At 36.1% G+C, this 20,423-nt stretch overlaps 1 protein-coding gene across 1 annotated transcript in view; it reads right to left on the bottom strand.

The window, feature by feature from the left end:
- The window catches only part of CNKSR2 (connector enhancer of kinase suppressor of Ras 2), a 184,651-nt gene that overhangs the window by 70,147 nt on the left and 94,081 nt on the right, over positions 1-20,423 (bottom strand). Inside the window, exons 10-13 of the mRNA XM_009997284.1 lie at positions 20,226-20,359; positions 17,351-17,562; positions 13,492-13,581; positions 11,641-11,855 (exon numbers count right to left, since the gene is read on the bottom strand). Coding sequence (XP_009995586.1) covers positions 11,641-11,855; positions 13,492-13,581; positions 17,351-17,562; positions 20,226-20,359 — 651 coding nt within the window. The remainder of the gene's footprint in view (positions 1-11,640; positions 11,856-13,491; positions 13,582-17,350; positions 17,563-20,225; positions 20,360-20,423) is intronic.

The raw sequence follows: 20,423 nt of genomic DNA, 5'->3' as shown, positions 1-20,423 counted from the left end.
TGATCATCAAGATTGGTTTTGTATATATTTGTATATAAATTTATCTATCTGTTCCTCATCCTATGTGTTACTCCCCTCTTCATGTTACAGTAAACCTGTTCCAGTTTTAATTTCCAACCTTTAGGTCTCCCTTCCTTATTCCCCTCTTGTTTTCCCTTGGGAGGGTGAAGAAGGGGTAATAGCAATTCTGCCCTCTGGTTTGTGGTTTGCCCTCACCACCAAACCTAGACCACCAAACCAAGCAAATTTAAGAAACTTATTCTGCAAGTGATCTATGTTAGATTAGAGAGGTGGTCTGTGGCACAGCATGGTTGATCCTGGACCTTCTGAGAACAAAACTTAAACTACTGTAAAACACCACAGAAGTCAATCCCAGGGCATTTGCAAAATGCTGCATCGGAGGGGAAGTTTCCATGGGGAAGTAAGAGAAAGGGTATTTGTACCTCAGCCATTACACATTCTGTTAAAATTCATACCAAGCACTTCCATTGCACCTAGGAATTAAGATAGAAAAAGAAAAAATCTTTCCAGGATAAAAGTCACAGTACTTGATGGAACTTAGTGAAATTTTCTCAAAGCTTAAGATGAAACAGCTCTTCTCAGAAGGTAGCAGGAAGATAACGTTAGGTCTTTTAAATTCTGTGCTGGGTATGGCGACCTTATGGGTACAAATCAGCTTACAAAATTAGTTTTACACTTCACTCGAAAGTCAGAATGTAGTGTTAGAATTATTGACTTGGGTTAATCTGAAAGCAAAGGTATATACTTGAGAAATATTGACAAATAGACATCATGCAGTTATTGCTATATGAAAAGTATGAAGGTTTTTTCCTTCACAGTACAGTAGCAGAAATGGATTGGCTGACTCAGAGATGAGGCGCTAAGCAACAAGCACTTCTTTCCAGTAAAACAGGAACACCTAATAAAACAGCTTCTGTTCAGTAGCTGCACTGCTGCAAAGAGCCATTTTCTTCCCAAGTGCAACCATACAATCTCCCACATTGTGTGTCAGCAAGAGGCTTGAGGGGCCACCGCTGGGTAAGCGGGATAGAGAAATGGGGTAGAGACTCCTGCAGAGCCAAAATCACTACTAAAATATCACTTGTTCAGAAATCATTGTGCAGCTTGTCAAAGCATTTTGATAAAACGGTAATAGGCATCTGCACACCCTTAATTCAAACAACACTTTCACCACTCAGAGTACAAGTTTTTTAGAATGCCAGTGTTCATGACACATGCCAGCCAATGCCCTTGGTTCACCTCTCTCACAGCCCTGATACCTCCTTTTTCCTCATGGAGAAAGGAGTGAAGAGAGAAGGCAGTTAAGAAGTCAGGACCTAGATGAAGTTCCCACAGATGTGACACTCCCCACCATATTGCAGCTGGGATTCATGCTGAGTCCCTTCTGTGCAATGCATAACATACATTTCTCTGCTACCATATGCTGTGCTTAATCTCTTCTTTATCAAAGGGGAATAGCTGAGGGACTAAATAACTTATTCTGAATTTAAAAAATAAATCTCAACTATGCTATTTTGATTGTATCAGCTACAAGTAATGTAGCTTATTGGTGTATTGTGTTAATACCTACAAAGGCAAAAGTCCTCCCTCTACCATGTAATAAAAGCAGGATACATCCTGAAATTATTAATTGGAATAGATAACAAAAATACAGAATGGGGATGTGAAAGGAAATTAGGAAATGTTTTGAGCTGGGAGATTAATTAGTCTATAGATCTACATTTCTTGACAATGTAAAATTACACTTTCAGAGCATATGCTCTAGAATAAATCTAGACTGGCAGAGCTGGACTAGATGACCTTTATCGTGACTCTCTTATTTTTAAAGAATTCTCCAGCTTCATCATGGAAAGAAATTATAACTAGGCATTTTTTCTCTCATGGTCAGATGTGAAAGAAGGTAATAGTGAAAGTTTAAAAATACATTTTTTCCACTAAAACCCCTCCAATTTTGCTTCATGATGGCCCATAAACCAATTGTACCTCATCTCTAGAGCATTTTGCTTTGCTGCAATAGTTAACTCTAGACTTTAATGAAAATGACAGAGTATATAGAAATACATATAAAATCTCACATAGTCAATACCTTCAAATTTCATTTTGGCAACCACTTCCCCAGTAGGAGAAAATTAATGGTATTATCTGCTTCTTTCAAAGAGACAATGCAGATGTGAAAATATTCTCTCATCTGTGACAGGAACAATGCAGATATTATTCCATATAATTAAAAGAACTTAGCACTCTCTCCTGAGGAGACAAAATATTACTATTTCACAACATGTATGCTTAACCAGAACTCAAGGACAAAAGCCACACATGCACATCCACTCTCTTCAGTCTCAAGTTCAAAGGACTAGGAGTACAGAACTGGCAAACCACACATGAGATCACTGACACGCTTTCACAAGATGATTTTAGCTGAACAGCCTTAAGTCTGAGCAAGGTGCTATCCTCTCAGCTGCTGCTGAAACCCCTGATTCTTTGCTAACTTTCAACTCTTTTTGCCATGAGGACAGCCAAGCAGTGCAGCAGGTTGGCTGCGAGCCTGAGCAGTCACCACCCCAGGAGGTTTTCGATACCCAACTGGGCAAGCCCTGAGAAGCTTTGTCTCATCTTAGAGCTGGCCTTGCCTTGAGCCAAAGACCAGAGTAGAAACCTCCTGAGGTCCTTCCCAGAATGAATTATCCTATTCACTTTATGCTAGTTTCTGAGGCATTTGCATTTGTTTCTGTAGCAAATTGATTAGAAGTGATGCCTTTGTCTTGCTGGCGAGTTAATTACAATTGTGTTCTCTTTCCTCTCCCCATCCAAAATTTTCTTGGAATTATGACAACTGGCCATCCATTCACCCAGTTTACCACCTTTTACTGGTCCCATCGTTAGCAACAGCAATTTATACCATGTTTGAATGTGGAGTTAAATACATATACATACATACATATACATATATATATATGTATACATATATGAATAGGATTAAATGAAGGTGATTAGTTGCAGTAGCAGAGGACCTAGACCCCAGAGGCCTCTCTAGTCCTCTATGTTGATTGCACTGGTCTAAAACTAATACAGTGCCATCTTCCATTAGCAAGGAATTTATATTGCTATTTCTCTCTTGTCTTTTCTCTCAGAAATATAGAAGATATATTTCAAACCAGATTTTTACCAACCCCTGTTGGAATACCTAGATTACCTTTTAACACAGCAAATTTATGGCTATCCAAATAATTTCCAACTGTCACAAGTACCTTATGGAGTGAGATATTTTGCTTATTGGTTAAGTCTTTCAGCATTTTGTTTGTTCTATATGCCACAAAGTTCACTCATGGCCTAGGTGAAGTTCCTACACTGATTTTAACAACAGAACCACTATCTTTGTTACTTGTTTTGTGTTTGTTAAATTTATAAAGTGCGGCATTCAAATGAAGGAATACATATAGTATCTTTTAGATGGTTTCTTTTTGGAGTGAAAAAGCTTGAGAACATGAGAAATGCTGATCTTCATTCTGAATCAGATAAATAAAACCAAGAGTATCCAATTGAAAGAAGCCCAACTTGTGCCAATGAGTTGGCATTCAAAGCTGCCTGCAGCCAGTGGGACATTTGGGGCTGTGGGATGTGACAGTGTTTCAGACTCATGAAGGCACTATGTAAGAATTTTCTGTTATGTTTCTTCCTCTTACCTGTCTTCCCCTTACTGAATTTTTAAACTGTTGTTCTTTCCTACTGTTTCTCAGAGCAAAAGGCCTTCTATACCTGAACTATACTAGAGTAGGCTGACAAGAAAAATGGATACAAGCTAGGTGTTCATGATGCCTTCATGGCTAAATTGGGTATTCTACTCTACATTGCATTATATGAAACACTTTACCAGCACTTTTGCCTCTGAATAGACATTGAGTATTTTTAAATAACTCCAAATTAGATTATTCTGTAACTTCATAAGCCTACTCAGCTCTGTTTCTACAGTAGAATGGTGAGCTCCTTCCGTTTCCACACATGTGGACCTAAATACCATTACAGCCTTATTTCCTTGTTACATGCTCATTGATGGGAAAATTAACAATAAGTTGAAGTTATAGAACAGGCCAAAGTGCTCTCCCACATCCCCAGTAAGCTATAAAAGCTAAGGTGAGATATAACAAGTGTAACCTGCACAAGAAAGGGATGTAAGTGTCAGAAATACTAGAGTGACCTCCAAGGAGGGATATCCCAGTGTTTCATTTTTTACCAGAGCCGAGTCATGCTGGACCTTCATAAACACACAAATACTAGAGAAGAAAACAGAGCATCATACCAGTACATTCTACTGGACTCGCGTTGCTGAGGCAAACAGGAGCCTACTTGAAGTCTAGTCTTAGAAAGATATTTTTGAAAAGGCTAGATATCATGAAAAAAATGTCACTTGTGAAATTTCAACAGTGTCTGTGTTTTCCTGCTGTTACAGTGGAAGCTAGTGAATGCATAATTATATTTAGATTGCAAAGGGCTGATTTGCCACAAATATTCTTTGCTCAGGATTGATGCCTGTGAGTCTATAATCATTCTGCAAGCTTCAGTACTATTTTAATACAAATATTTAAATGTAGATGAAAGACTATAAAGAAGCATTGCTAATTCAAATGTTAACAAAAATCTTGGAAATTACATATGGAAAATATTTTTCACTCTGCACATAGGTTAAAACAGACTTTGATATGAACTGCTAGACTTTTGTTCTATAGTAATAACAAGTCTAACTATAGACAACTGTGAAAATGGAAGTGAAAAAGGAAAATTGAGCCTTGATATTTAAGTACTGCCACAGTTGGACTTTAAACATTTTGAAGAAGAAAATGTACCAACTCCATCTGTTGTTATGGTACAATAACATCCTAGATTTCAGACACCTACTTAAAATCTGTGCAATTGCTTTTCTATTCTTTTCTCTACAAACTTATTTTTGTTTAATCAAAAATATCTGTAACAAAAATTCATCAAACAGAAACTCTTTAAATACTGTGATGCTTAACATCATAATAAACTGTTAGTTTTTCTGTGGGGTGGTTTTAGTTTGATTTTTTTTTGGTAAATACTTTTTCAGTATATCATGCTTATTAGACACTATTACTATTAGGAATATTTCTGAGAAAAATGGATGGGTAACTTCTGCACAACTTTATTAGGAAACTAATATACATATGTTCTGTACTTTCCCAAATGCAAGATACTGAGTACTACAATTAAAAGTTTTCAAAAATACATACCTATTCTATCCAATTATTTTAATTAAAAATGTAGGTTCTTTATGTTCAAGTACTTTCTCTGTTTCCTCTCTTTCTGCAAAGAGGAATAGGATGAGGAAGAGAAAATCAATGACTTAAATAGTTAGACTATCAAATTTTCAAAATCATGAGGTTCTGGTGAATTCTTTTCTGTATTGAGAACACCTAAATACATACATTGTGAACTGAACTTTTAAAAGCATTTTCCTATATTTTTAACTGAAGGGCTCTGTAGGAGGCAAGAAATATCTGAAAATATGCATCACTTAAGTAGAAAAGTTATTTTTCTTAAAAGTCACTAACTCAATTTTATCTTATTAGCTAAAAACTGTTTTTTGCAATAGTGGCAGAAGCAAATCTTCACGTACAAAATGTTCAAGAAGACCAGTGTTGCAACCAGTTGAACTTTGCATGACCAGACTGCTGTGGACCCTCCAGCTCTGCTGAGCAAACTCACTGAGCTGAACTGGTGCAGCAACTTCAGGAGGACTGGCAAAGGGAGAAAACTGAAATAATAACCTTGACCAAATCCCTCATGGTCGTTAATCTCACTGGCAGAGTAGAAAGGAGAGTCCTCAGCTCTCTGTGAAGCTCATTGTAGCAAGTATGGAAATTAATTTTGTAAGTTAAGAGTCACTGAGCTGCACTCCAACCATATGGATATTTAGACATTTCTGAAGAGGAAAAAAAATGTTTGCCAAAGGTGCACCATTTTCATTGAGTTTGCAGAAGAAAACCCCTCCAATTGATGTTTTTTATTTTATTCCTCCCTTATTTAAAGTAAAACTGGAACATTAAATATATTGCATGTGTACATATCTCTACATATAGATCCAGCAAAATTCCTATGGAACAAGTCCTTCATTTTTTTTTTCTGCAGATGTATGAACTTTAAATAGTATATCTTGCTACTAAATTTGCTTTATTTTCAAATCCAACTAAAATGACCATGAAAATGACTATAATTAAACAATTTTAAATAGGCTGGCTGTCAGCAAACCAAAAGCTGTTACCTTTTTGTCACTTTTCCTATAACAAGCAAGTCATTAGGTATTACGAAATACACACAAACAAGTGAGCATACACCTGAAAAGGCAAAGGGATAGGAGGTAGGAAGGTAGAAGGAAAAAGGTCAGTGATAGAGGTTAATTGGTGTAGGTTTAGAAACAGTCTCTAAGCAAGATTACTTTTTCTTGTGTAACTTCCTACCCTATACAATAGACTGCAACCTTTTCTTCCCATAGCGATGGTGTTACTAGACTAAGGGAAAGTTGTACTGATCCAGATAGGAGCAGATTATTATTAAGCTGATTTGGAACTTCTTTTGACTCACAACACTATCTCCCTCCTAAACAACCATATTACTTTCCTGCAATGAAAACAAAGCATAACGTACCAAAGAAATTCCCACACAGAACAACATAATGAGCTTAAAAACTATAATCATGTGTCAGAGCTTTCATCTCTTGTGCCCCAAAGGTCCAAGACAATTTTAACTGTACCATTTTATATCTACAGCAATAGATCACGTTCAACACCTGCTTGCACACTAGCTTAGTAACAGCTCAAACAGTTTGCATTGGCTTAATAGAAACATTAATACTCTGTCTCTGTATTTCCTCTGCAATGCCAAAGAAGAAAAATTGAATGAAAAAACAGACTTGGCTAGAAATCAACATATGCTGGAAATACTTTCTGAAACAGGAAACAAAGCAAAGCAAGTGGTGAAGAGACTTTGTAAATGAGTATTAAAAAATACTGTAAGGGGATACAAGAGATTATTACTTCACAGACATAACACAAATTAGTTTTTCTTTTGCTATTATATCAGCTATCACACCGATGATGTTCAGTAGACACAAGTAAAGGCCTTTTAAAGGCCATAACTGAAATGCTCCCTTGACCCTACCATTTTTGATTGCAATGGTAGGCCATTGATATAAACAATATTGTTAAAAACAATGTTTATGCAAATGCAGTGTCCTGATGGTCAGGAAAATGCTAGAATGCCACATTATTGTGATCGCTTCAAAATGAAGAATCTGCTGGCATTTTTCAAAATGCTTTTTAGCAAATAAACAACAACCACGCACTTCTGAATTACCATAGTAATTTTTTCAGCACCATCCCCTTTGTTTACAGGACAAAACCATACTATTTCTGTTGTGGTGATATAACTCATCAGTGTATTTTTTTGATCAAAGATTTTTCTTTTCTATGGACCACAGAAGGAAGGAATTGAAGTCAGCATAACAGTAAAAGCTGCTTTTCTGCAGAAAACCTTCACACTAAAATGTCATCAGCCTGCACACATCAATGGGTGCAAAATTCAAAAGGAAAGAGGCCTGGAATTGTAAGCAGAATTCATCATTAAGTAGTGGGATGCATTCTTAGTCCAAAATTATGTAACATTTATATCAATGGACTCAAAAAAGAATTAAAACATCATTGAATGAAGTAATAAAATCAAAGGCCTGTGAATGACATGAGACCTGAATGCTGAATGAGCAGCATGATTTCTAGTCCAGGGAATTCAGAAATAAAAAGGAAAAAGAAAATAAAAAATTAAATAAATTAAATGTGTGTGTTGGGGGGGTGGGGTGTTAATTTTGTGTCATATGCATATTAAAAAGATAATTCCAAAACAAAGGGTTTGGTAGTTCCATTCCACAACAGACCTTGGATTCCTGGAGCTTCAATACCCCATCTTTTGGACTTGGGAATCATGGGAGCCCAATGTGAAACCCCAGATCTCTTACTCTATAGTATTTCATACTTAGGGTTGTTTCAGAGACATAGATTATTCTGCAAGTATATACAAGAAGTCATACGTTTCAACATGGCCAACAACACACAATGTGTAAGAACAAACAATGCAAGATATATATTATTAGAATACCAGTTTTGCAGATCAGTGATTTGGAAAAGTCATAGAATATGCTGAGTTGGAAGGGACCCATCAGGATCATCGTGTCCAACACCTGTCCCTGTGTCCCTATGTAGAGCACCCCTAGAATCACACCACATGCCTGAGAGCATCACCCAAATGCTTCTTGAACTCAGGCAGGCTTGGTGATGTGACCACTTCCCTGGGAAGCTTGTTCCAGTGCTCATCACAGTGTCATTACAAAAAAAAATAATAAAATTAAAACCATGTAATCAACATAGCCCCACTGTAAGTATATGGTTAAAATGGGTAAACAGACCTTTAAATATTTAAATAAAGAGGTAGTAAACAGGAATAGAAATATTATATTACCTTTCTACCCAGCTCCTGGAAATTTATGCCATGTTCTGGAATACATACTTTAGGAGGGATGTTTGTGATACTTAAGATACTTTAGGATTAAATTAGAGGAGTTGAAATAATTATGAGAATGATGAAAGGCTATGAAAACACACACTGATGATAAACCCAGGTTGCTCATTCTATTTAGAAGGCTTCCCAGTGATTTGATTATAACCTGAAAATTCCTATATTGGGAGATAAGATTAGGTAACAAAAGATCTTTAAACCTAGAGGATAAAGGCACATGTATAATTAAATTTGGACACAGAAGCCAGGGAAACACAGGCTGACAAGTAAAAGCTTTTAACAAGAGCAACCAGGGACTGGAAATACTTAACAGGCCTGGTGGAATATTCTCCAATATGGGGACCTAATACAAACAATGGAGGCACCAAAGGTATAAATACAACTACAGCAACCTGGTAGGAGCTGCCCTGCAGGAAAATCCACTGGCTTGGGGTATGCAGCACAGAGTCACAATATTCTCTCTTCATCTGATATTCTAGTACGATGAAAACATCAACTTCTTAAAAAACCAAAAAAACCCCAAAACAAAGCCAAACAAAAACCCAAATAAAAAATTCCAGTCTCTTTCACTATTAGTGCACGTTTTTGAGTTTCTATCATTTTTCTGCACTGAACTCAAGCTCATCTAGAGGCTCCCATTTACAGACCATGCAAAGTCTTCATGAATACTAGGCAGCTGATGTTTGTAAAAATGTATTTTCTTATAGGACAGGCACCTTTTAGCCATCTTTAAGATGCAATTTGAGCATTAAGTATGTTTCATTGACCTATTTGTTATGTATGATTTAACAAAATTGTATTACAGTCAGATAGGAGCTCGTGTTTTATCTGTATTCCCCTCTTCTTTATCTGGTCACTGCACTGCTTATTTAAGATTTTTAAAAGAAGTTCAGTCTGATTTATTACAAAACCTCTGGCTCTGCTATACAGCCCTATCTGCAAATCAGATTAGGGTTTCAAAAGACTTGGCTTGGGTGCCATCACCTCACAAAGGGCCTGGCTTTTCCAAAGCCAGGTGGCTTCCAGTGGTAGGACCAGCAATAATCAGCTGCAGAGCTGTCAGTGCTTTGTGAAGGGCTCCTTCCCATTTCCCCATGAACAAATTAATAGCCTAAGCTTCCTCTTTCTGTTTTGTTCAATGCATTTTGCTTCAAAGCCAGTTAGCTGATCAAAACTGATTTGTATTCTGAAGAATAAATAACCTTTGTTTATTTTTATAAATAAGCTCCCACTAAACTTCCAAAAAGATGCTGAAGATTTGATGGCATGATAGAAAGAGACATCCTTTAATGGTAATGATGCACAAAAGGATTAGCAGGCAGTGGTGGAGTTAGTGGTGTTAATAGTTCAGACATATCAAAAAATCATTAAATAAATCCCACTGTCAGATTTCCAACTTACAAGAAAAATGTAAAATTAAAGTTGGAAATAACAATGTAAGAAAAAATATGTATCATTATACCTAAATTACTACAATAAGAAAGAAATGGATTAGCAGTTTTTGCAAGTGGGGACCTGATTTACTTTAAATGCACCACAAGCACTTACTTTTAATACTAAATTACATTTTCTTGGCAATTTATCAGACTCACCTATACACTGAAGCACACTAAGGAGTTTCAGAAGCCAGTGGACCAAGCACTCAGATAATGTAAATGGATGTAAAGGCTCCATTAGTTTAAGTTAATCTACATCAATTATAATGTAATAATCTATAGTGATGTTTATAACAGGAAACCAAGTTACTTGTCTCTCACACGTTTAGTGAAGCTCCACCTGCTAGTTTTTCACAGCAGACTTCCTGACAAGTCCCCACTACCATCTCCTTTAGACACTGGCAATCTAAATTACATATTCTTTGTTAATGTACAAAGATAATTTCAATTATTTATATTGTTTACTGTACAGTTACTGTTTGCACATTTCTCTACAATGACATCTGTTACTGAGATCTAAAATGTAAATAATTTTATGGCCTGAAAATGATATTCTACCTAAAATATCTTGTCATTTTATAACTCAGTTTTCCTGAGATATCTAAAAACTGGCAAGTTACTGCCATTTTCCTTTTACAGCATATTCAGCAGAATCCCTTCCTTCACATTTACTTGAGTTATTGAGGGCTATATGTTAAAATCAGTTTCACACACTACGATTCTCCTCACCTCAAAGGAAAAACAAATGCCTCCAAGACGTTTTTCTGCCCTTATCAGGCCTTTCAAGTACCTGAAGTAAAAGGGTTGCCTGAAAAGCTGAAGGGCCATGAGAACTAATCTTATGAGAAGCAGCTGAGAGAACTGAGGACATTTAGTCTGAAGAAAATGAGGCTGAGGGGAGACCTCATCACCCTCTACAAGTACCTGAGAGGACACTGTAAAGAGGTAGGCACTGGTCTTTTCTCACAAGTAACTGGTGATAGAACAAGAGGAAATGGCCTCAAGCTGCACCAGGGGAAGTTTAGATTAGACATGAGGAAGAACTTTTTCACTGAAAGGGTTGTCAGACATTGGAACAGGCTGCCCAGGAAGGTGGTTGAGTCACCATCCCTGGATGTGGTTAAAAGTCATTTAGATGTGGCACTAGGGAATATGGCTTAGTGCTGGACTTGGTAGAGTAGGGTTAATGGTTGGACTCGATAATCTTAAAGGTCTTTTCCAACCTAAGGGATTCTATGATTCTATGGAAAGACTTAGCATATTGCAGTGACATAGGTATTTGAAAGGTTTCTAGTCAGTCTGGAAACTGCTGCTGCTTCTCTTTTAATCAGTAGTAAGTAAGTGAAAGCAAAGATACCACACTCCATTTCAAACATGACATCTTCTAAGTTAAATGAGACAAAAAACTGGTGTCCAATCCACATTTCTAACAGCAAAATAAAAGAATTCTAAAATATTTCTTTGTGATCTAGTTATTGTCTGAACAATAGGAATTGGTGCAACAGCAGCAGTCCAAAAAAAGTTTCAACACCTCTATAAAAACAAGACAGTCTCTCATCATGAACAAAGAGCATCAAATTTTGTTAGTGTTATTTTTACTCACATGGTACAAAGCAGTTTCTGGTCCAGGTGTGCCCATGACCTCTTGTCTCAAGGAGTCCATTTGTAAACTAGGCAACAGCGAGTAATGACTTGGACTACTACTCTTGTCTCCCTTCTTTTTGGACTTTTTCCCAGTATCCTTTTTGCTATTCCTTTGAAACATGTAGTCTTCTTGACCTATTTTCTCATTGCTCATATAGCGAAGCAATGAATTTTCTGTTGAAAGAAAAGTAATGCAAAACTTCATTGTGAACTGTTGTTTGTAAATTAATCCTCCTTCCAAAATACATACAATTCTTGCTAAGATCTACTGTCAATTTTTAACTCTTCAAGACTACTTAAAAAAACCCATCTGCTTCTGTTGTCTGGATATAATAAGAAAGCAATCTTTTAGTAGGGAAAATGAATGATTCTTGCAGTTTTCTGGTATCTTTCACAATAAAAGGAACAGAATATAAAAGAAGCCCCACTCGAATAAATTTTGTCTTGAAATTTTAAAAATATGAGCAATGATACACTTATGATCACACCTGTAATCTTTTTTTTAAAAAAACAAACAAACAAACCAAAACCCGATAGCTTAACAGATCAAAATGATTGTGGTGCCATACATTTTAAAATAATTTGCTTTGAACATTTATTTGAGGTCATTCACAGGATTATTCCATACTTTTCTCAAATATACTTTCAGCATCAGCTTATAGGTGAGGGACATCCTCAGCCAGAAGTAATGTTTGTGAATCTATGAAACCTCAGCAGATTTGTCTTTCATGAAATTGTCTGGTCTTTCCTTGTATAAATGTGAAGTTTTGGTATTCACAACTTCCCACAGCAAGAAGTTTCTTAGGTCAAACCTGAACTGTATGTGGAGCCATCACTGTTTCCTTTTAGCCAGTGCTCACTGGAGACTTTTGATCTCTCTTAGGTCTTGTTTCAGAAAAAAATACTGACAAACCCATTTCCTTACTTCATTCCACACAACTTTTTAAACCTTTACTGTGTCGTGCCCAAAATGTCCCAAACTGATAATGGCCAGCTCTACTGGATTGACTGGTTTGGAAGTCAGCCACTCCATACCTGTGATAATTGTTGTCTCCTAAAACTTCTTCACTTCTGTATTTTTCTTAAGAGTTTAAGAGACCGGAAGTGCACACACCCCCAGCATGAGCAAGAACTTACACAGCAGCGTAATAATATTTCTTTATTTGTCTTGCATTCTTTTCCTAATAATTCATAACAGTGTTTCCTTTTCTGATCCCTACAGAACTTTTACTTAATATTTTTATGGAAACATCTATCATTACTGCAACACCTTGTTCCTGGGTGATAACAGCCATCTCAGAGATTATACTTTTGTATGTGAAGTTACACATCTGAGTCTCACAAACCAGAATTTTGAAGAATTTATCCTCAATGATTTTGAGGTGAATCCCATGCTACTCTAGAATGTTTTCTATCAAGAAAAACACTCATAAAGACAGAGAAATGTGATATGTCATTCTCATTTAAGCATAACAATATTTATCAGTAATAACCATGCATTTGTCCTCTAGTATTATAAAATTAAGGCCAGTTTCAAAATGGAGTGGATAATACAGCTGAATCAATAAAAAGCAACACAAGTTAAGCTAACTGCAGGGTTTTGCAGTCATAATTTTATTTTGCCTGGCTGAGCAACTTCCTCAATCCTAATAGAGACTCTGCAAAAAAATGAGTATACATAATGAAAAAAAACCAAACAGGTTTACAAAATACAAATCTAAGCAAGCAGCAAAATGAGTTTGAAATATACAACTTAAAGTATGCTAAAACCCACGATGCCTTGTACAAGATGTGTGGTCAGATCACTTACCTCTCCTACTTTCTCTTTTTATTTTATTGGGGTCTTCATAATCCCCCACCCAGTTGTATTCTACTGGCATAGAAATAGGCCTTAGTTTCCCTGGAAACAAAGGAAAAAATAGAGAACATGCACCATAAGGCAGCACTAAACTAACATTCTTTAGAAGAAAGAACAAATTATGTGCTAAGCTGCTATTATTCTACAGGGTTGCTTATGAAAGAGGATCCAGCATCACTTCTGAACAAGAGGTTAAGATCTGAGTTCTATTTTCTTTATCAGATGAGAAGTATTTAATGGATTTTTTTACATTTAGAAGATAAATCCATTGCCCTACAAAATCATCAGCAGATTGACATTTGAGACTGACAAATGCATTCAAATTACTTTAGTTTTCACTGAACAACATCTATTTATTATTCTGGAAGCCCCTGGCACACACATGGAGAGAACTGTTTTTAAATCATTGGCAACAGAAACGTGTCCACATCACTAAAGTACCTTCACAAATAGCATTTTTGCTACTGGGCTTTAAAGGTCCATCAGTGACTGAGTAAGAAAAGAAGCAGAAATTCTCTACATGTAATTTCTTTTGTAGCTTTTCATCCACAGAAAGCAAAGTACATTAGTATTGGTAAATTCACTTTGATGTCAGACAGCACGAGACAGAAAAGCTGAAGACGATTATACCTTTTAAATTTTCATTTGGAAGCTGCAGAGCTGATTTTTTATAAAATACTGTGAACCACGACTTCTGTTTAAGGATTCCACAAACACAGCTGGAAATTCAGCGAAAGTGTGCTATGTAATTTAGCAGGATTACTTACAGGGGTCTGAAGTTTTCAGCAAATTAAGTAGTATATTGAGACAAAACATAGAGTAGCATAGCATATGGCACAGTATCGGGCAGCCTGAAAACAGAATATTTTCACAACAAGGCCAGTCCTCACTCTTTTTTGGATTGGTCACAAAACTGAGCAGTGGTAAAATAATTTGCTTTTAAAAGTAGCAGAGTTTAAAGTAGAAACTTCAGAGGTCTTGTTAATAATTTTAGTAGAAAGCTCCTACATAAAGCTCATCCACATTTTTGAGGTTAATTCCGTAACACACTGAAAAAGAAAGATGTGTTTATAATGAAAACAAATACTAAGATATGTCTGTCTATCTATTGAGTATGGCATCCATGGGAAATACGCTAATACCATGCAGGCACATACTGGTAAAAGACTGCATTGTCTTTTTTTAAAAATGACCCCAAAAAAGAGTATGTTTCATACAGATCACAGGATCAGGTCACAAATACATCATTGCTCAGGAAATATAACATATATTTACCTTTTTATTTATCATTTATTTTACTATTTATGGAGACATATTTAAGTCTAATTGAAGCTGGTGAGATTTGGAGCATACAGTTAAGAGGCCATTTCTGGAATGGGGATGTATTCAGCTCGTGTATACTTGGCAACAAGTAACTTTCAACAGTTACTTTTTCTAGAAATACAACTTTCTTTCAGTTGTGAGGCTGAATTCATAGTGTTTTATTGAAAGGACATGCACACTTAAAAAGATACAAAAGCTGCAAACCCATGTAAAGTCTGATTGTTATCAAAAGCTATAGGTAAAAAAGCATGCTTTTTTTTATATCTGGCAGTAATACTGTAATGACCAAACTTGTTTATTTCCTTGAACTCAAGTTTCATTCACCTGCTACCTCTGCTCTTCTTTTTAGCCCCAATGGATTCCCTAAACCTGTTTTCTCTGGTGACTACAGTCAGGAAAATTTCTTCTGTGGGATGTGAACAGAAGCTCCTTGAGGCCATTTAGCAACAATTATACAACAGCAAGAAGCCAGATATGCAAGAGCATGGAAGAGAAATCTCTTTGTTAACATTGTCAAAAAATGTCAAAAGATTCCAAGAAAGAAACTACAGAGGGCCCTATTAGACTCTCACACAGGAGGACTGATAAATATTTAAAAAACAACAACAAAAAAACCAAACAAACACAAAACCACCACCACCACATAATTAATGATGAGAACATGTTGAAAATAATTATTTCTCTAGGCCTTGGTACTCTGGACCTACTTCAGTGGATCACCATAAGCCAGAAGAGTGTCATTGTCATTGTCCAGATTTCTGTGAAATCCTAAGGTCATGCCCAGTCACAAGTCTTATGCTAACAAATGCCATGTGGGAAACTTCAGAATTTAATGCTGAAATGGTAATGCCTTCAGAAAATACATGAAAATGGACTTGATGGTGTGAATTTATTAAAACAGAAGTGAGATCAAAAGTGAAGGGATGTATAACAAATGTGTTAAATAATGACTTATTTTCAGAGCAGTCTGTGATCCATGTATTTATAACCTTTTCTGCTAATAGAGAAAAAAAAGTTTAAAAATCTATCCTCCAAAAAAATAATGGATCCAGCAGAAGAACTGTGTTCTTCTTTACTATATAGCATCAGGATTAAAATGCAACATCTAGAAGTTAAAGGAACTGACTGCCTCCACCAAATGTAATAGTTGTACACTAGGGACATGGTTAGAAAACAACTGAGAACACTATGAAATCAAAAGGATAGTGACAATTTTGAAGCAGGATTCTGTAGTTGTGTAGAAAGGGTACATTTTATGAAAATGTATCCTTTAATGTTGTGCAAGCACAAACGGTTCAGATCCTGAGGATACTTTAGATGCTCAAGCTCAGTTTATATCAAGGTTTGCAGGTGATTTTGGAGCTTGACTGCATGATGTACTAAACTTACACTTCCCCATAAATTAATTCTACTTTCTTAAAGCCATACGATGTCAGGATTACTATAAGAGCTCCAAACATACAGCTCGTGCTCAGTTTAAAACTTCAAATAACACAGGAAATAGAGTGAAAAAATATTCATGTGTGTGCTCAGCTAATACCATAGTAATCAAAATATCTTTTTTAAACATGAAATTTCCTCTTAATTTTCTTCTGTATCTTAACAACTCTATGACTGCATAATTTTAGGCTTGGCAAGAGAAAATCTGTCTTCCTGGTCCAAAGCAGAAGCAAGCTACAATACTAGCTAAATGAAGAGTTCCAACAGATTTAAAGGGAAAAAAGCCTGGAGCATAAAGGTTGAAGGAGCAAAACTCTCACCAGAAACTGTTTCTCAGTTCTCACACTAAATAAATCCAAGATGTGAAAGCAGCATGAATACGTATGTGTGTTTACATGCAAAATTCTTCCATAGACCACACTTAACCTCAAATAAGGAGGAACTGCCATATATAGGAAGTCATCAGTTCCCATACAGGAAGTTAAAGGAGGTTAATGCAGTACTACAAAAAACACATACTACCATCAGTCATGCTTCATTTCTGGGCCTAAATTAAAATTGGAATGTTTTAGAGAGCAGTGCAGCATGAAAGCTGCATGCCATCTCTTGGTAAATATGAAGTGGTAAATATGATCTTTAAAACCATTACACCTGAGGAAATTTTTCAAATGCTAAGTTCTTAAACTTATGCAAGTCTTGTCCTTATACTGGGAGAACAAGTCCATCCTGTATATTTAGTTAAAAAAAAAAAAAAAGTAGAAACTAAAATAACACTAAAGGATTATCTGCAAAATTAAGATGATAACAAAATTACAGACCTTCTATTGAGAAAAATGATACAAAAAAACCCCTTGGAGTTGCCCTCCCTATCATAGTAATTAATTTTCTATAGCACTGAATAAACTTTTGATATTGTACCAAAATAGTACAGAATTCTTAGCAAAACAAATGGCCACTGGAAATGTTTTCATGCTTAAAAACAAAAGCAGATGGACAAAAATCCTAAAATTGACAAATTGGGATTATCCTTACTAGATCAATACCATACCATATGTTGGTGTGCTCTCTCTCCTTCCAGGACCACTTGTTCTTCCTTTCTCATATTCGTAGCAGTATAAAACTGCATCCTCTTCAACCACATTAAAGCGTTTCCGATACTCCTGGTCAAGAAATGAGTTTGGAGATTCGGATCCTGTGTGAACTGGCTTGCCCACTATGTGTCTGCCAACATCATCACACGGGAGATTTCCCTTTTCATCCCTTTAGTAAACAAAAGAGGTTTTTAATGTATTAGGTTTTTTTTTTTTTTTTTTTTTTTACTGTGGATAATTCAGTAAACATGGGAGTATGTCAATATTTCATACAGGCAAGAAACAGATGCCATTGACCAACATCAGGAACACACATCATATACTCATATATATCCACCTGTGTGTCAGTTTTCTCACACACCTCTGCTTATGCAGTTCTTTTACAGACTGTATCAGCAATAAAGTTGATGTGCAGCTACTCTTTGTTTTTCCATGATAAGGAGGGTGCCAGAGCTGGAAGGATCTTTCCTGCCAGCAAGGAGAGAAGCACACAGCCACCAGGCAAACACTCTGTGCAACAGCTCTCTGGAGATGAGGGCTTCAGTTCTTACCCCCTAAGGTATTTGACAAATTTGAGCAGGCACTAAGTTACGACCAGCACTTTTAAGTAACAGGGCAAATGGAAAGCATCAGTCCCTCTCATGCCGTCCATGTGCAGTTAGGTCAGCAACTGTACTATCTCTCACCAAGGGGCACAGCTTCAGAGTGCTACAATTTGCATCAAAATATTGAGTCTTTTACTTTATTTGAGTAACAAAAAGAGGGCTTGTTTCTTTGTTGTTTTTTTTCCTCCCCCCCCCACCCCCGAACAGCAATGACAAAGGGAGAAACAGATGCTGAACAGCAGAAATAAAGACAACCTAATAAAATACCAAAACAGATTATTCAGAAACACTGTACACTATGTGACAAGCTTGTGAAAAGCAGGATAGTCCATTAGGATTAAAGTGATATAAAAAGATATCAAACGTACATAGATTAATCTCTTTGTAAAATTACAGCTTGTACTAATATGTATTATAAGATTTAATCAGAATTGTTCCAAACTACTGGGTTATCATAATAATTTAAGAAATTTTATTAATAAAGAATCAAAATGTATTTTGAAGATCACAAGAACTGCTAAACAGCAAATACTGACTAAAAATACTTCAAGAAAGAAGATGCATTTCTTATCAAATAAAAGTGATTTTGTGGTGGTAAACATGATCAGCAGCAGTACAAAGGCATTAACTTCTTCCAAGATAGTACAGTTCCAGTTTCAGGAGCAACAAATCTTTACTATATAACTACTGCATTCAAAAACCTAAGAAACCTAGAGAAACCTAACACTACATTTTGGTTGGTGTTTCCTACTGCAACCTTTTCACATTAATGTCTCAGATTTTTTTGTGTGGATTTTCTGAAAACTGTTTCCTTAAAATATTTACACAGATGTAACAAAACTGTTATCAGAGAAATAAAAGACTAATTTAAAAGTGAACTAGACTATGTATTCTGTTTGTCTCTGTGTCACTTTAAGAGAGATATTAGAGTAACTGTGTTAGCATTTTCAGCTGTGTTATATAAGCCACACTGGAAACAGAATGGTAATAATTTTTTTTCAAGAAATAAAAAACAAGCCAGATAACAGATGAGGCAGGGATGAGGAAGGAACATGGGACTCAGCTTATGGTGAGACATTACCTAAATCATGAAGTAGAAAATCATTCTTTTGCCCTGGAAGGATTTTTGTATCTCTGAAGAGTAAGAACTTATCACAGAATCACATCTTCTCCTCCCCACTAGGCAATTTAATTTGCCATATACATCACTCGTAGATAACACCCAGGAAAGTCTTGTCAGTATCAGGTCATACATCTTATTAATTAGCTAGAAGAGTTATTGGTTAAAAAGTCTAAGAAAAATTCAGCTACAAAAAAATCAGGTACAACAAAGGACATGTTGCCCTTACAGTCTTTCCAAGAAAGTTAACTAAAAGAGAAGCAAGAAGTAATTTAAATATACATTGACTGGACATATGATAGCCTGTGTCTAAGAATATGGAAGCTTTAAAAATACTGTTTCCTCTTAAATACATTTCTAGGTAGCTATTTCTGCATTATGTGTAGGCCATAACTCTCAAGAGAATTTTAGGAAAGCAATATCTATATACATTCTGGGATTACACTGGAATTTGAGGTTCTGTGAGGGTAGGGCGATGAATCTGCAAGGAAGATATGATGCTTTGTGGCTCAGCAAGCCCAGAGACCTGGGAAAGAAGAAAATGCCTGTTCCATGTGGCAGGCCAGAGTAGCAGATATATTAACAACGAACAGCATGGTCACTGCAGAGTGAAATTCTGAATTTTTCTCTAAAACTATCTAATCAAATATATCTGAAGAAGACAACGCTGCAGCAGAATGAAACAGTACTATTGCTGAAGTTGAAAGTTTCTTGCTTTTAGCTCCACATCTCTTGCTGCATCATGGTTATTAGGCAAGGGGACAGATAGAAGCTTTTTCCCAGTAAGAGATTTAGAGTTTCAGATAATTTTAGCTCTTCTGAAATAGGATGAGACTGTCACAGACAGTAGTTTAACCCACATTTGAGAAAATAGGGTATTGAACCTTTTTCTCTAAATGCTAGTGTCTGTTTTGCAGACAAGACACTGATTCTGATCATTGTGGGATTGATTCAGCACATCTACCCTTAATAACTAGTTCACCTGCAAAATGAAGTATTATCAGCCTAATCCTGTAGGTCAGGCTGATAAATGGGTAGGAGCAAAATGTTCAGTTACTTTAGAAATACTTTTTTTCATTTAATTTTACCCGAAATGATCTTGTTTACCTTGGAACATAAGGTTCTGTTGGAGGAGGAGGTATGTAGAGATCCTGAAGGGCAGAGCTGTCTCTTTTTGTAGGTGTGCTGATAGTGCTGGACGGTGTAGCAACACTGCTTGTAGGACTTCTAGGAATAAGAGGCTGGTTCAAGAGAGAGAGAGAGAGAAATAACCAAGATTTTCTTTATATATTATACATTTTTGTT

The sequence above is a fragment of the Chaetura pelagica genome, unplaced genomic scaffold, assembly GCF_000747805.2.
Source record: "Chaetura pelagica isolate M959 unplaced genomic scaffold, ChaPel_1.0 scaffold80, whole genome shotgun sequence".
Lineage (NCBI taxonomy): Eukaryota > Metazoa > Chordata > Aves > Apodiformes > Apodidae > Chaetura > Chaetura pelagica.
Note: the sequence above shows the minus strand (reverse complement) of the source record. Positions and strands in the feature narration are given on the sequence as shown.